This window comes from Mesoplodon mirus (assembly GCF_964341445.2).
Source record: "Mesoplodon mirus genome assembly, chromosome: 17".
In the NCBI taxonomy this organism is placed as follows: Eukaryota; Metazoa; Chordata; class Mammalia; order Artiodactyla; family Ziphiidae; genus Mesoplodon; species Mesoplodon mirus.
The window spans coordinates 23,048,603-23,066,104 of record NC_138993.1 but is presented as its reverse complement, the minus strand read 5'-3'; the positions used below and the strand labels follow the sequence as shown (position 1 = coordinate 23,066,104).

Below are 17,502 nucleotides of genomic sequence, written 5' to 3'. Positions count from 1 at the left end.
AGTAAAGGCTCTGAGGAACCCACAAAGAAAGCAACCTACTTGGGTTAAACCCAGAATTTGCCATGCTTGTTAGGCCACATAAATACTTACATGACATCCACCCTACCTAACAACTGTGGGACACTGATATTCCAACAGGCCAGTTTAGGAAACCTGGATCTATACCAATGCACAAAGAATTGATAATTAGAAAAAAAACAAGAAAAACTTTTAAATTCCACAAATCTAAAAGTATGAGGAATAAAATAAACATACAATACCAGAAGGAGGGAAATATTAGCTCACAGACAAAGGAGGACTTTGAGCATGGGATTTAGTATACCAGTGTACCAGTAGAATGGTATATTTTGGATAAAAGAAACAAATTCAATGTAATGATCTCAAGTAGCACTTCATATGAAGAAGGTAAATGGGGAAGTTCATGAAAGTGGGAATGGGATTGTGGTGGGGAACACGTGGGTGATGATGAAAGGGGAGGAAAATGAAGGAGGTGTAACTGTGGGAGCTCACAATGACCCATCAAAATGGAGTGATATGGCAGCAATAACTGCATCGGATTTCCTGGGAAATCCTTTTGATTAAAATCAGAGGATATGAAAAATGTGTGCCTTGTTTTGCTGATAATTTTAATCTCTCAATAAATAGGAAAAAAGTAGTAACGAAAGGGATTTAGTGTCAATTTAATTTTAACATGTGAAGAGGAGTTGGTCATTTAGAAATATCAAAAACTTTGGGAGAAAGCCAAGCGCTCATAAAATCCAGCCTCCCCATAATTCTGTCAGAGACATTTTAGAGGAGATTTCTTGGAAAGAAGGATACACTAAATTATCTTTATGTCCCTTCTGAGACATTAAAGGTTGCCTCAAAGAGGCGCCAGCATGAAACTGGGCCAGGAGCAACATTCTGTGGTTCTATGACTATGGGAAAAAGAAACAAATAGCACCACACATTGGGTACAGTAAAAAGATACTTTATATAAATATACTATAAAGCTCTAAGAATCGAAACAATGTGGTGCCAGAATAAAAAGAGATCAGTAGTACAGAATAGGTATTTCAGCAACAGATTGAAATATATATAAGAATTGAATTTTTGATAAAAGAAGGAAGTACATTCATGGAGGCATGGCAAATTAGGACTATATATCAACTGTAGAGAGTGGGCAAAACCTTTCTGTATTTAGAAATGGAATAACCACAAAGGACTCATAAAGGAAATGCTAAACTTTATTTTTTTTAAAGGAACAATACTAAAGAGGCAAAAAACAGACTGGATAAATATTTTTAGAAAATATGAACGTCAAGATTAAAATGCTTAGGGCTTCCCTGGTGGCACAGTGGTTGAGAATCTGCCTGCTAATGCAGGGGACACGGGTTCGAGCCCTGGTCTGGGAAGATCCCACATGCTGCAGAGCAACTGGGCCCATGAGTCACAACTACTGAGCCTGCATGTCTGGTGCCTGTGCTCCGCAACAAGAGAGGCCGCGATAGTGAGAGGCCCGTGCACCGCGATGAAGAGTGGCCCCCGCTTGCTGCAACTAGAGAAAGTCCTCGCATAGAAACAAAGACCCAACACAGACCAAAATAAATAAAAATAAAAATAAAAATATTAAAATGCTTAAAAGTAATGACTAAATACAAGCTAATAAAAAAATCACCCAGAATCCTATGTGATAAATGGATATAGTATGAAAGTAATAAATATATTTACAAAAGAGGAAATATGAATAGAAAATAAATGCAGGAAAATGATATAATTTAAGAAGAGTAGTTATAAAATAGTTTAAAGTAAAATAACAGGATGCCATCTTTGCATATCAAGTCAGTAAATATTAAATGTGTTTATATTTTGCAAATTAATCACCCAGTATTGAACAAGAAAGTTTAAAATGTTCATTTGTTTTGACCAACTAATTCTACATGTAGTAGTCCATCCAAGCAAAATAATTCTAATTGCTGCAAAGCTCTACGCATAAAAAAGGTTCACTGCAATATTATTTGTTGAAAAACATCAAAAGGAAGAAAGGAAGGAATAACAATGTTTAATGAATGCTTACTATGTGTAGGTACTATGCAGTTATTGTATGTGAAGTTATCATATTATAATCTCACAACTGTCCCAGGAAACAGATACAATCACCATTTTACAGAAAAGGTAAAATGTTTTTACATACTTGAAGAGATTATGTTCTCCAAAGACACTTGGTTAGCAAGAGTAAAAAAAATGGAAATAGCTTAAATGTAAATACAGGAAAACTGTGGAAGATTTATTTAATGGATTATTCTAAAATTTTAATATAAAACTATGGAAAGGAAAAATAATTTAGGATAAGGTGCTAATAAAAATACACAATAGAAAATTTTATATTTAATAGGATTCAAATATTTGCATAGAAAAAAGACTGGAAGAAAACATATAAACACTAACCAAATAAAACAGGGCTTGACCCTGAGAGAGGGTCAATAAAGAGAGTCTGCTGGCAGCCCTGAGAACAAAGCAGAGTGTACTTCAGTTGGTGGATGAGGGGAATGATGAAGGATGCTCAGGAAGAGCGCAAAAGGCTCAGACACAGTTGAAGCAGTTTGGCTAATACAGGAGATAGAGAATGTAATTCATGGTAGATACGGTAAATCTTGTATAACAAGTAGGGCTGTAATTCTTTTCATGGTAAGTTGCTGGGAAAATCATAAACTGGTCATGGTTAAAACGTCAGAAGACTCAAAATCATAAGAAAAAATCATGAATTATTGAGGTTGTGGCTTACTCTGGAAGTCACACAACATTTTCTGAGAGGAGTGGGAGGTGGAGACAAGAGTAAAGTAATTTCTGCTATAGGAATATTTCAATTAGGCAGTTGAGAAAATTTAGGCAGAAACATACAAATCTCTGCTCTCAACTTATTAGAAGGAAGTATCTCTCTAGATTAGCTTTAGGGAAAAGGAGTCCGGATAAACGCATGTTCAAACCATAGAGAATATCATTTTATGTACATACACACACATCCCATAGCAGACCAATCTTCAACTGTATGAATTTTACAACATTTTGGAGAATTTTATAAATATTCCAAGTATAATGCTTTTAACTCAATATTTGACTTTCCTTTTTCTGTTTCTTGCTTTCCTCCTGTCTCCTGTCCTCTCTTCTCATGTTCTTTGTTATATTAAATAAGAAACCACATATATACTTACATATGTATGTATGTGTGTGTACATATATGTTTGTATACACGTGCACACATGCACACACATTATATATAATTTACTACACCTAGTTTAGACTTTTACATGTATGGCCCATATTGACAAAAAGAACAAAAACAAACAACAACAGCCAAAAACCAAATGTTTGGTCAACTCAACTCAAAGTACAAAGGTTCATGGGTGTGAAACTTAGTAACTCTCCAAAGGCAATTGGTTCCTACTTAATGCATACCACCTACCCTCAGCTAACTTGATGCGCAAAAGTGAACTGTCCTTTTGACATATAACAATGACCACACTGTAATAACTGTTGCTTCTCCATTGCAAATTCTGGGAGGGCAGGGACCATGCCTATTTTGTTTACTGCTGGAGCCACTGCACGAGGACAGTGTCTCAAAAAATGTGCTGAGTGTGTGACTCCCTCTTGCAAGAGCACAGGAATCACAACTAAGTGTTGAACAATCATCAAAAGAAAGACACTGGAACTCAGCAAAAAAGATACCCCATATCTAAAGACAAAGGAGAAGCCACAGTGAGATAGTAGGAGGGGTGCAATCACAACAAAATCAAATCCCATAATCACTGGGTGGGCGACTCACAGACTGGAGAACAATTATACCACAGAAGTCCCCCCATTTGAGTGAAGGTTCTGAGCCCCACATCAGGCTTCACAACCTGGGGGTCTGGCAATGGGAAGGGGAATTCCCAGAGAATCAGACTTTGAAGGCTAGTGGGATTCGACTGCAGGACTTCGACTGGACTGGGGGAAACAGAGACTCCACTCTTGGAGGTCACATACAAGGTAGTGTGCGCATCAGGACCCAGGGGGAAGGAGCAGTGACCCCATGGGAGATTGAACCAGACTTACCTGCTAGTGTTGGAAGGTCTCCTGCAGACGCAGGGGGTGGCTGTGGCTCACCAGGGGGACAAGGACACTGGCAGCAGAAGTTCTGGGAAGTACTCCTTGGCATGAGCCCTCCCAGAGTCTGGCATTAGCCCCACCAAAGAGCCTGTAGCTTCCAGGGCTGCATTTCCTCAGGCCAAACAACCAACAGGGAGGGAACTCAGCCCCACCCATCAGCAGACAACCAGATTAGAGTTTACTGAGCTCTGCCCACCAGAGCAACAGCCAGCTCTACCCACCACCAGTCCCTCCCATCAGCAAACTTGCACAAGCCTCTTAGATAGCCTCATCTACCAAGGGCAGACAGCAGAAGCAAGAGGAACTACAATCCTGCAGCCTGTGGAATGAAAACCACATTCAAAGAAAGACAGACAAAGTGAAAAGGCAGAGGACTATGTACCAGATGAAGGAACAAGATAAAACCCCAGAAAAACAATTAAGTGAAGTGGAGATAGGCAACCTTGCAGAAGAAGAATTCAGAATAATGATAGTGAAGATGATCCAGGACCTCAGAAAAAGAATGGAGGCAAAGATCAAGAAGATGCAAGAAATGTTTAACAAAGATCTAGAAGAATTAAGGAACAAACAAACAAGAGATGAACAACACAATAACTGATATGAAAAATACACTAGAAGGAATCAATAGCAGAATAACTGAGGCAGAAGAATGGATAAGTGACCTGGAACAAAGAATGGTGGAATTCACTGAACAGAATAAAGAAAAAAGAATGAAAAGAAATGAAGACAGCCTAAGAAACCTCTGGGACAATACTAAACACATCTACACTTGCACTGTAGGGGTCCCAGAAGGAGAAGAGAGAGAGGACCCGAGAAAATATTTGAAGAGATTATAGTCGAAAACTACCCTAACATGGGAAAGGAAATAGCCATCCAAGTTCAGGAAATGCAGAGAGTCCCAGGCAGGATAAACCCAAGGATAAACATGCCAAGACACATAGTAATCAAATTGACAAAAATTAAAGACAAAGAAAAAGTATTAAAAGCAACAAGGGAAAAACGACAAATAACATACAAGGGAACTCCCATAAGGTTAACAGCTGATTTCTCAGCAGAAACTCTACAAGCCAGAAGGGAGTGGTGTGATATATTTAAAGGGATGAAAGGGAAGAACCTACAACCAAGATTACTCTACCCAGCAAGGATCTCATTCAGATTCGATGGAGAAATCAAAAGCTTTACACACAAGCAAAAGCTAAGAGAATTTAGCACCACCAAACCATCTCTACAGCAAATGCTAAAGGAACTTCTCTAAGTGGGAAACACAAGAGAAGAAAAGGACCTACAAAAACAAACCCAAAACAATTAAGAAAACGGTAATAGGAACATACGTATCGATAATTACCTTAAATGTGAATGGATGAAATGCTCCAACCAAAAGACATAGACTGGCTGAATGGATACAAAAACAAGACCCATCTATATGCTGTCTACAAGAGACCCACTTCAGACCTAGGGACACATACAGAATGAAAGTGAGGGGATGGAAAAAGATATCCATCCAAATGGAAATCAAAAGAAAGCTGGAGTAGCAATACTCATATCAGATAAAATAGACTTTAACATAAAGAAAGTTACAAGAGACAAGGAAGGACACTACATAATGATCCAGGGATCAATCCAAGAAGAAGATATAACAATTATAAATATATATGCACCCAATATAGGAGCATCTCAATACATAAGGCAAACGCTAACAGCTATAAAAGAGGAAATCAACAGTAACACAATAATAGTGGGGGACTTTAACACCTCACTTACGCCAATGGACAGATCATCCAGACAGAAAATTAATAAGGAAACACAAGTTTTAAGTGACACAACAGACCAGATAGATTTAATTGATATTTATAGGACATTCCAATCCAAAACAGCAGATTACACTTTCTTCTCAAGTGCACACAGAATATTCTCCAGGATAGATCACACCTTGGGTCACAAATCAAGCCTTGGTAAATTTAAGAAAACTGAAATCATATCAAGCATCTTTTCTGACCACAATGCTATGAGATTAGAAATCAATTACAGAGGAAAAAACGTAAAAAACACAAACACGTGGAGGCTAAACAATACGTTACTAAGTAACCAAGAGATCACTGAAGAAATAAAAGAGAAATCCAAAAATACCTAGAGACAAAAGACAATGAAACATGATGATCCAAACCCTATGGGATGTAACAAAAGCAGTTCTAAGAGGGAAGTTTATAGCAATACAATCCTACCTCAAGAAATAAGAGAAATCTCAAATTAACCATCTAACCTTACACCTAAAGGAACTAGAGAAAGAAGAACAAACAAAGCCCAAAGTTAGTAAGGTTAACTAACTTTAAGTTAGAAGGAAAGAAATCATTAAAGATCAGAGCAGAAATAAATGAAATAGAAACAAAGAAAACAATAGCAAATAACAATAAAACTAAAAGAAGATTCTTTGAGAAGATAAACAAAATTGATAAACCTTTAGCCAGACTCCTCAGGAAAAAGAGGGAGAGGACTCAAATCAATAAAATTAGAAATGAAAAAGGAGAAGTTACAACGGACACCACAGAAATACAAAGCATCATTAGAGACTACTACAAGCAACTCTATGGTAATAAAATGGACAACATGGAAGAAATGGACAAATTCTTAGAAAGGTATAAATTTCCAAGACTGAACCAGGAAGAAATAGAAAATGTGAGCAGACCAATCACAAGTAATGAAATTTAAACTGTGATTAAAAATCTTTCAACAGACAAAAGTCCAGGACCAGATGGCTTCTCAGGTGAATTCTACTGAACATTTAGAGAAGAGCTAACACCCATCCTTCTCAAACTCTTCCAAAAAAATTGCAGAGGAAGGAACACTCCCAAACTCATTCTATGAGGCCACCATCACTCTGATACCAAAACTAGACAAAGATAGGACAAAAAAAGAAAATTACAGACCAATAACACTGATGAATACAGATGCAAAAATCCTCAACAAAATACTAGCAAACAAAATCCAACAACATATTAAAAGCATCATACACCATGATCAAGTGGGATTTATCCCAGGGATGCAAGGATTCTTCAATATATTCAAATTAATCAATGTGATACACCATATTAACAAATTGAAGAATAAAAACCATATGATCATCTCAATAGATGCAGAAAAAGCTTTTGACAAAATTCAACACCCATTTATGATAAAAACTCTCCAGAAAGTAGACATAGAGGGAAACTACCTCCACATAATAAAGGCCATATATGACAAACCCATGGCAAACATCATTTTCAATGGTGAAAAACTGAAAGCATTTCCTTTAAGATCAGGAACAACACAAGGATGTACACTCATGCCACTATTATTCAACATAGTTTTGGAAGTCCTAGCCATGGCAATCAGAGAAGGAAAAGAAATAAAAGGAATAGAAATTGGAAAAGAAGAAGTAAAACTGTCACTGTTTGCAAATGACATCATACTATACATAGAGAATCCTAACGATGCCACCAGAAAACTGCTAGAGCTAATCAATGAATTTGGTAAAGTTGCAGGATACAAAAGTTAGTGCACAGAAATCTCTTGCATTCATATACACTAATAACAAAAGATCAGAAAGAGAAATTAAGGAAACAATCCCATTCACCACTGTGACAAAAAAGAATAAAATACCTAGGAATAAACCTACCTAAGGAGGTAAAAGACCTGCTGTACTCAGAAAACTATAAGACACAGATGAAAGAAATCAAAGATGACACCAACAGATGGAGAGATATACCATGTTCTTGGATTGGAACAATCAATATTGTGAAAATGACCACACTATCCAAAGTAATCTAAAGATTCAATGCAATCCCTATCAAATTACCAATGGCATTTTTTACAGAACCAGAACAAAAAAAATCTTAAAATTTGTATGGAGACACAAAAGGCCCTGAATAGCCAAAGCAATCTTGAGGAATCAGACTCCCTGACTTCAGACTATACTACAAAGCTACAGTAAACAAGACACTATGGTACTGGCACAAAAACAGAAATATAGATCAATGGAACAGGATAGAAAAGCCAGAGATAAACCCACGCACCTATGGTCAACTAATCTATGACAAAGGAGGCAAGAATATACAATGGAGAAAAGACAGCCTCTTCAATAAGTGGTGTGGGGAAAACTGGACTGCTATATGTAAAAGAATGAAATTAGGACACTCCCTAACACCATACACAAAAATAAACTCAAAATGGATTAAAGGCCTAAATGTAAGACCTGGCACTATAAAACTCTTAGAGGAAAACATAGGAAGAACACTCTTTGACATAAATCACAGCAAGATCTTTTTTTGACCCACCTTCTAGAGTTATGGAAATAAAAACAAAAATAAACAAATGGGACCTATTGAAACTTAAAAGCTTTTGCACAGCAAAGGAAAGTATAAACAAGATGAAAAGACAACCCTTAGAATGGGAGAAAATATTTGCAAATGAATCAGTGGACAAAGGATTAATCTCCAAAATATATAAACTGCTCATGCATCCCAATATTTAAAAAACAATCTAATCCAATAATGGGCAGAAGACCTAAATAGACATTTCTCCACAGAAGACATACAGATGGCCAAGAAGCACATGAAAAACTGCTCAACATTACTAATTATTAGATAAATGCAAATCAAAACTATAATGAGCTATCACCTCACAATGGTCAGAATGGGCATCATCAGAAAATCTACAAACAACAAATGCTGGAGAGGGTATGGAGAAAAGGGAACCCTCTTACACTGTTGGTGGGAATGTAAATTGATACAGCCACTATGGAGAACAGTATGGAGGTACCTTAAAAAACTGAAAATAGAATTACCATATGACCCAGCAATCCCACTACTGGGCATATACCCAGAGAAAACCATAATTCAAAAAGTCACATGCACCCCAATGTTCACTGCAGCACTATTTACAATAGCCAGGTCATGGAAGCAACGTAAATGCCCATCGACAGACAAATGCATAAAGAAGTTGTGATATATATATACAATGCAATATTACTCAGCCATAAAATGTAACGAAATTGGGTCATTTGTAGAGATATGGATGCACCTAGAGACTGACATACAGAGTGAAGTAAGTCAGAAAGAGAAAAACAAATATTGTATATTAACTCATGTATGTGGAACCTAGAAAAATGTTACAGATGAACTGGTTTGCAAGGCAGAAGTAGAGACACAGATGTAGAGAACAAATGTATGGACACCGAGCGGGGAAAGCGGCGGGTGGGGGGTGTGTATGGGATGAATTGGGAGATTGGGATTCACATGTATACACTAATATGTATAAAGTAAATAACTAATAAGAACCTGCTATAAAAAATAAATAAAATAAATTAAGTAAGTAAGTAAGTAAGTAAGTAGGGGAAAAAATGTGTGTTGAATGAGTTAAGTGAATACTGAAGCCCTATGTATCTTTCCAGACAGCTCAAGTCCCACCTCCTTGATAACATCTTCCCTCAGAGCCCCAGGCATTGATCCTTCTGGAAATTACTGAACCACTTCTTAGCACCTGATTCTACACATTATTTTTATTGCTGTTTTTTGTCACTGTGTTTTTCAGTTTGGGGAGATATGCTCCCTCAACCCACGAGGACACTTATATACATATATATTTTTTTCTATTTCCCAAAGCACTTGTTACAGGGCACATGGAAAATCTGCAATAAACATGTGTTGAATTAAATGATCAACTCTTTCAAATGACCTTCTACTTTGTGACACCTCCTAACATTTTCTATAATGAATACACGACTGTTATTACTATTTCAAAGTGTGACGGCAAGAAAACAGGGAATGCAGTGTCCGTTGAGTTGGGTTTCTAAGTTCTGCCACTTCAGTGCTGGACAAGTCACCCAAACTCTGGTCCCCTCTTTCCCTGTTTTTAACATGGGAACATGAACAAGAGCCACGACCACCGTTAAGTGTATACCTGTCTCAGAGAAGACTGTGGAATCAAATGGCGTAACGTCTGTGTAAGAGTTTTGTAAATTGGAAAGCAAACATTAGCTCTTCTATTTACCCATTTAAAATACAAAATTGATGTCGCAGTGCCACCAGTGAGAGATAACCGCGTGTGGCTTTTTCTGAGAATGGCTGTTAGGCAGAAGAGTGAGGTGATGAGGAGAAGAATCTCAAGCACACAGCCTGCCAAACCATGCCCCGGTCATAGATCCCAGACCGGGCTCAACACCTGCGCGTGCAAAGACTGCCAAGGCACCTGTCACCCACACCCAGTGGCGTGGCTGCAGGCATCTTCCAACCCAGGAGAAAGCTTACCCGACACGAGCTGCTGTCCAGGCAACCCCACGGGAACCATGCCCAAGTTATTCATAGCGGTGGCCCAGGCGGTGGGGTCCGTCACTGACATGTTCAGCTGGGTCGTGTCGATCGCGAGACTCCCCAAACCATCGGCTGCTGTGATGGGGTAGGGGGGAAGAAACGCTGACTTAGAGTCCACAGGCAATGGTGTCTCTTTGAAAACAAATCGCATTTCTAGAGACGTGAGGCTTCGTTTAAGCACATTCCCAAACCACAAAAAATAACAGCACTGTAATCTACAGCAATGCTTTCTCCAGACGCAAACATAAAAGAGTTTCCAAATACATTCTGGGAGGAAACTGAATGACATGCAGTTTATATTATACACAGCGTGCCATTAAGGAAGTACCCCTGGAAAAAACTGAAGAATCGCTTCCTTCTCCAGGTGAAACAATAGTTAAGTTCCCTGGTGGAGAGGCAAAGCCAGAGGACTCTCTGGGTAAAACAAGTCAATTGGCTTAGAATAAATAAACTCATCTGTTTCCGAGTGTAATTCTGAAGCAGGCACACCCTCTAACCATCTAATAAAATCTCTAAAATCAGCTGTCAGCAGTCAAATTGGTCCTGACTGAATTTATTGTTACCTTGTAACATATTCCTTCATTACAAACTATTTACATCAGTACATTAAGGAAATGCAGGTGTCTTTCTAAAGTGACTCCCAAAATATTTCTTATAAGCACAGGCTTTCATCAAAACAAAATAAACAAATAAATAATATTGAAGACAAATAGCACAGAGCTTAAAAAAGGTCAGCAAAGTAAGTTAAATTTGACTGAATGCTCTTTGAAGTTCACTAGTTCCAGAGCCTGGTTTCTTTGAGGAGCCCAGGCTCCTGGTTCAATACTTATTTTCATGGCTGAGGAGGCTTTCCACTAAGACGCAAAATGCCTTGTTTGTGTTCCGTGCTGGCCACCAACATTTACCTGCAGCCATCATCTGAGGAAGCTGCTGGGGACACTGTGTGATGCTTTCAACGCTGCCTGCATCTACTACTGAATTACGAGCATCCTGAGGGGTGGGAGTGCTTTGATGGCTGAGTGCAGGGTCCCCACGGAGATCATCAGATTCTGCAAAAGGGGAAAAAGAGCAGTGCGGTGAGAAAGTGTAATCGTTAACTGGGGGACCTCTCATGGGAAGAACTGTTGTCTGTTCAAAACAAACAAACAACAACAACCAAACAAATAAACAACAAAGAACAGCTTTCAGTGAGAGGCACAGAGGCGAAGCTGCATCCTTCTCTGGTCTGGTCTTGGAGCCCGAGAGATGTGCGGGTCAACTGTCAAACCACCCGGAGCAGGGCTGGATGAAATAAACAGCCTGTCTGTGGAGCGGCTAGTGCCTGGCCTCCTACTGAAAAGCCTTCACAAACAGGACTAATCAGACCCTCACAGCCTGCTCTGAACATGACACATCAATGGAGAGGGCAGACGCGGGGCTAAATGTGATTTTTTTTAAGTTAAAAAATTAATTGATGTTGTTATTTTTGAAGACGGTCGTCTGTGAAATGTATTCAGAGAGGGAGAAAAAGTTGGGAAGAGGGAGGAAAAAAAAGCAAGGAGCTACTCCCCGCGAGATTGGTAAAGAGTGTGCTCAAATTACAATCGTCAGGAAAGGCAAAAGGGAAGAATGGTGTGCTGCCCACCCGTCGAAGAACATGCAGAGGGTGCTGGGGCAGCAGAGGAAAAGCATTTGTTTTCTTAGCTCTATGACAAGGTAAATTTAACTGGCTGCAATCTGTTTGGTCTGAATTTTCCCGAGAATTGCACAGCTTATATAGAAATGTATTTTTATAAGACTTTTCAAAGCACCTTTCTGAAAAAGACAAAAACCAAAACATTACTTAAAGTTACAAAGTTACTTAAAGTTACAAACATTACAAAGTTACAAAGTTACTATGTTGTACCATTTATAAAATGCTATGCCTTCTCTCCATCCTTAAAAATGCAAAGACATAGCATTCCTACGTACATATTTTAAGAGCACTTTCACCAGTTCAAGACTGGAAGACAAAACATATCACTTGGATGGCTGATCTGAGAAGTTTGAATTTTAAGTGGATTGGTAGAACAACTGAATTCGAAGTACTTATCTTTATTTAGGCACAACTTTGGAAATTTTTTTCAACTGTATTTCCGCTAATATATATTTTAGAAATAGTGTTATAGTCTGTCAGTGTATCTAGTGCGAAGTTTGGACCTTTTATGGTATGCTCTTTTATTTCTTTGATTCTTAGGTGCAAGAATCAGTGATCCTTTTGAACACTGTATTCTCAAAAAAACCAAAAACCAAAAAACAAACAAAAAAAAACCCTTACTGCCAGGTGAGTATAAGTTTAATTTAAATGGAAGCTCAGGTTTCAATATCTCAAGGATAGGTGGATATTGAGCAAATCGTTTCTACGGTCTCCACAAATCCCTAGCCCTCAGACATAGGGGAATGAGAGATGGTGGGGAATTATTTCCAATAGTCTATCAGGAAGATAAAACACCTTCGTCAAGAAGTAGTGAATGATTTCAACTTTGGGAGCAAACTGTACTCAGGACAAATGTTTCAAACTTCGCAATTAGACTCTACCACCCAAATAAACTCAGAAAGTGTTTATATATTATATGCATCATTTATCCCAGGCAGTGGATGCCGTCAGACAAAGAGATTCTCACCATATAAAATACACCCAGGGCTTCCCTGGTGGCGCAGTGGTTGAGAGTCCGCCTGCCGATGCAGGGGACACGGGTTCGTGTCCCGGTCTGGGAAGATCCCACATGCCACGGAGCGGCTGGGCCCGTGAGCCATGGCCCCTGAGCCTGTGCGTCCGGAGCCTGTGCTCCGCAACGGGAGAGGCCACAACAGTGAGAGGCCCGCGTACCGCAAAAATAAATAAACAAACAAACAAACAAACAAATAAATAATAAATAAAATACACCCAATAACATCAATACATAGCTAACCAAAATGCCTGCCCTTTAGCTAGCCACAGACCAGCAACATTTCTGTGGTGAAACCTCAAAGCATTTTCCTCTCTCCACCTCCAGCCATGTCAGAACACCAAAGCAAAGTCAGGCCACAATGTGTTCATTCTTTTGCTCAAATGGCCCAGGAGGAGAGGCGCTTCAGATTACTGCAAAGTCACTATTTGTCTTACTTATCTCCCCAGTGAAGTTTAGTTGGCTGGTTCTTTTTCTAGCTCAAGTTCTCCCCAATCGGGCATTAATCACAACTTTTTTTCCTGTCCAGTGAGTCTGCAGTTCTGGAACACTGTATCAGAGAATATCCCTTTACTTTGTAGGCTTTATGACTTGTGCCTGACTGGCCATGTTTCACTTTGCCTTTTTCGCTACAGTATTTTAGGGGTGGTGGGAGCTCTCCTTGGCTTTATAACTGTTCCAGTGTTAGTTTTCACTTCAGTGACCGTGGTATTACTAAGGGGAATAGAGTGTCCTGGTGGCCCTTAGCTTCTACCCACGCTTTCCATCTCCATTTTAAGACTGATACTGTTTCACCGAGAATAGTAACAAAACCGCTACTGTTTCATCACAAAAAGTACCGCTTCCTTGGCAAGCTGTGGTTTGTAAACCTGAATTTATCCCCTAATGAGACGGTGACATTCTATGTATGACATCTCTTCAATCTCCCTATCCAATGGTTTGAATGACATAAAACTTCATGGGGCTGCCATGTACCTAGAATGGTGACTCTAAAGGAAGTTCTGTCATGTCTTAGGCATTTCCAATAGACTCAAGGATGCCTTGCAATTCTTTTTTTAATACATTTATTTATTTATTTATTTTTGGCTGCGTTGGGTCTTCGTTGCTGCGTGTGGGCTTCTCCCTAGCTGTGGCAAGCGGGGGCTACTCTTCATTGCGGTGTGCAGGCTTCTCACTGCAGTGGCTTCTCTTGTTGCGGAGCACGGGCTCTAGGTGTGCAGGCTTCAGTAGCTGTGGCACGCGGGCTCAGTAGTTGTGGCTCGCAGGCTTTAGAGCGCAGTCTCAGTAGTTGTGGCGCACGGGCTTAGTTGCTCCGCGGCATGTGGGATCTTCCTGGACAGGGCTTGAACCCGTGTCCCCTGCATTGGCAGGCGGATTCTTAACCACTGCACCACCAGGGAAGCCCAAGGATGCCTTTCAATTCTTTAAAAATTTTAAAGTGATTTGGTTTGGGAGAAAGGTGATATTTTAAATTAACTACTACCTGGTAATTTATGAATAGTTACAAGAGTGATTTTTATACTCTACTAACATCTATTGTTCCTATTGAGTACCTGCCTCTTTAAATGATTCAAGGCCATAATGCCTAATTCATCATTCCAATGAATGTCTCTGCCTTACTTTTCTTATTTCTAAACTATAGAAAAGATTAATATTCTTAATGTTTATTTACACACAGAGATGTGGGGAGTTAAAAATTATAGCTAATAAAGCACTTGGAATATAATAGGTGCTAATTATTATTATTTTATTTGAAAGTGTAGTGTTTCCATTAAGGTACCCTGGGATCTTTGTGTTCTACTGGATAATTATGTAATTAATTTTAAAACAGTGAGTAACACTTGATATTTCTAAAAGTAAGTGTTGCCCTAGTTTTCTGTGTCACATCTAAATTGTACCAGAATATTTCTTCCTTTTCACCGTTCCTTTATAAAATAATATAATGTAATTTAAAAGATGCATAAAATTTTCTCTCTAGGTTTTTCTTTTTCTACCTATGCAACTGCAAAAGATTTCAAGAGATTCATGATGAATTGTGAAATTGGCAGTTTCTATTTACAGCTTTTAGTGAAGTGAGATCATCCCCAAACAATCAGATGTACAAAATGCCAAGGATAACAGTACAGTTTTGTCCAGGTTTCAACTGAAATCTAACCTGTTCTTTGTTAAGGTACATTCAAGTACAAAACCTCAGACCCAATTTCATAACTGTTCAACAAGACATATTTATGCTCAGAATTTCATTGAGCTGTATCAATGGGGCAAATAGTTTTTGAAGCTCACCAAGCCTAAGAAGATACTATTTGGCCTAAAAAAATGACACAGGCTTCTCCTGCTCTAAGAAACACAACTCATTCTACCTAAGGTCGCAAGGTCCCAAGGAACACAAGGATGGACACATACATACATACACACACACATACATACACACACACACACACACACACACACACCGTGAGTAATAAAATCCATCTGTAACTATGCACAAAACACAGATTCCTATTAAAAGGGGGTGGAGGGGCTTCCCTGATGGCGCAGTGGTTGAGAGTCCGCCTGCCGATGCAGGGGACACGGGTTCGTGCCCCGATCCCGGAAGATCCCACATGCCGCGGAGCGGCTGGGCCCGCGAGCCATGGCCGCGGAGCCTGTGTGTCCGGAGCCTGTGCTCCGCAACGGGAGAGGCCACAGCAGTGAGAGGCCCGCGTACAGCAAAAAAAAAAAAAAAAAAAAAAAAAAAGGGGGTGGAGTTGAGTTTAGTCTTGAAAATTTTTCTTTTGTTAATTTAAAAGGATGATTTTGTTTGACTTAAGTCCTTAGGTTTATACCTACTTCAATAGAAGAATAATTATAGTGAGAAAATCTGATTTATTAACGTCTTGTTGAGAGTTCATTCCAAAGGAAACTTATTTCATATGACATCTGAAACTTTCCTATTTTATAGGAAGTATTCACTAGCATTATCATGGTTTATATTCTAGTAAAAATAAAAATGCATTCCCATCCAAAGTTCTACTTTCTGCTTCTATTACTAAGAAAATATCTCACTTTGATCTCCATGTAATCAGTAGGATGTTCTCTTGAGGTTATGGAAATGCTCATAGTTTAAAACAATATAGAGTATTGTTAGATAGACATTACTTATGTTTTAACCCCATGATTTTTAAGCAACCATTTAGGAATAAGGGAGACATTTCTGCTTCCTATAATGGTAAGTGAAGTAATTCAGACTAATTCTCCCACTGAGGAACAACCAGAAGAGCCTAATGTCTTTCATCAGTTTTATAAAATTCTCACTATTATCTCTTCAAACACAAAAGGATCACAAAGACATGCTTAAATTATGGTAGAGGATTACTGAACAGGCTTCTAAGGAGAATGGGTCCTCTTACACTGATCTAGGAGACAGGTGGAATCTGCAAGTTTCGAGGCAGAGCAGAATTGCTCTGCAAAATGTGGTAAAAAAGGGGCTTCCCTGGTGGCGCAGTGGTTAAGAATCCACCTGCCAATGCAGGGGACATGGGTTTGAGCCCCGGTCCGGGAAGATCCCACATGCCGCGGAGCAACTAAGCCTGTGTGCCACAGCTACTGAGCCTGCGCTCTAGAGCCTGTGCGCTACAACTACTGAAGCCTGCGCGCCTAGAGCCCGTGCTCCACAACAAGAGAAGCCACCACCGCAGTGAGAAGCCCACAGACTGCAATGAAGAGTAGCCCCCGCTCGCTGCAACTAGAGAAAGCCCGTGTGCAGCAACGAAGACCCAATGCAGCCAAAAATAAATAAATAAATAAATCGATTAAAAAAGAAATGTGGTAAAAAAAAAAGAGAGAGAGAAAAAAGGACACCAAGGCTAAGTGCTTTGAGGGGAAAGAAAGAAGGGATCTTTGGTAGCCACTCATGAGAAAAGGGGACTTCAGAGAAGAGAAATGACTAAAGAGGACTTTGAGATGCTTCACTGGGAAATATACAGTGTAAACCTTTCCTCTGGGCCCTCTACAGAAATGTCAGCAAAGTCTATGTTGCTGCTGACTTCTTAGATGGGAGTAGTTTTTGGATGGTGGGTACCCTTTAGAGGAGAGAGCTTGAAGAGGGTTATAAGGAGGCAGCTGATAGCAGAGACTACCTAAGGTACTACGTGATAACACATGATGAAGTTTTCACGTCTGCTAAATATACAGGATGTTGGTTATTAATGATTGATGTCTCCTGATTAGTGTGAAATAAAAGGATTAAGGTTTTGAAGAAGAGATTTGAATTATATTAAAGTTTATGAGGAATTAGATTTTGTGGGGGAATTTCTGATGAAGAGAATTGTAAGGTAGGAATATTATATCAAATAAAGCTAGAAAGA

General features: G+C 39.2%; 1 protein-coding gene across 7 annotated transcripts in view; it reads right to left on the bottom strand.

Moving 5' to 3' along the window:
- Nucleotides 1-17,502, bottom strand: part of ENOX1 (ecto-NOX disulfide-thiol exchanger 1) — a 323,624-nt gene that overhangs the window by 229,778 nt on the left and 76,344 nt on the right. For all 7 annotated transcript variants that reach the window (XM_082602440.1, XM_082602436.1, XM_082602438.1 and 4 more), the window contains 2 exons: nt 11,375-11,518; nt 10,407-10,544 (listed from right to left, as the gene is read on the bottom strand). In XM_082602440.1, the coding sequence (XP_082458566.1) occupies nt 10,407-10,544; nt 11,375-11,518 (282 nt within the window). The remainder of the gene's footprint in view (nt 1-10,406; nt 10,545-11,374; nt 11,519-17,502) is intronic.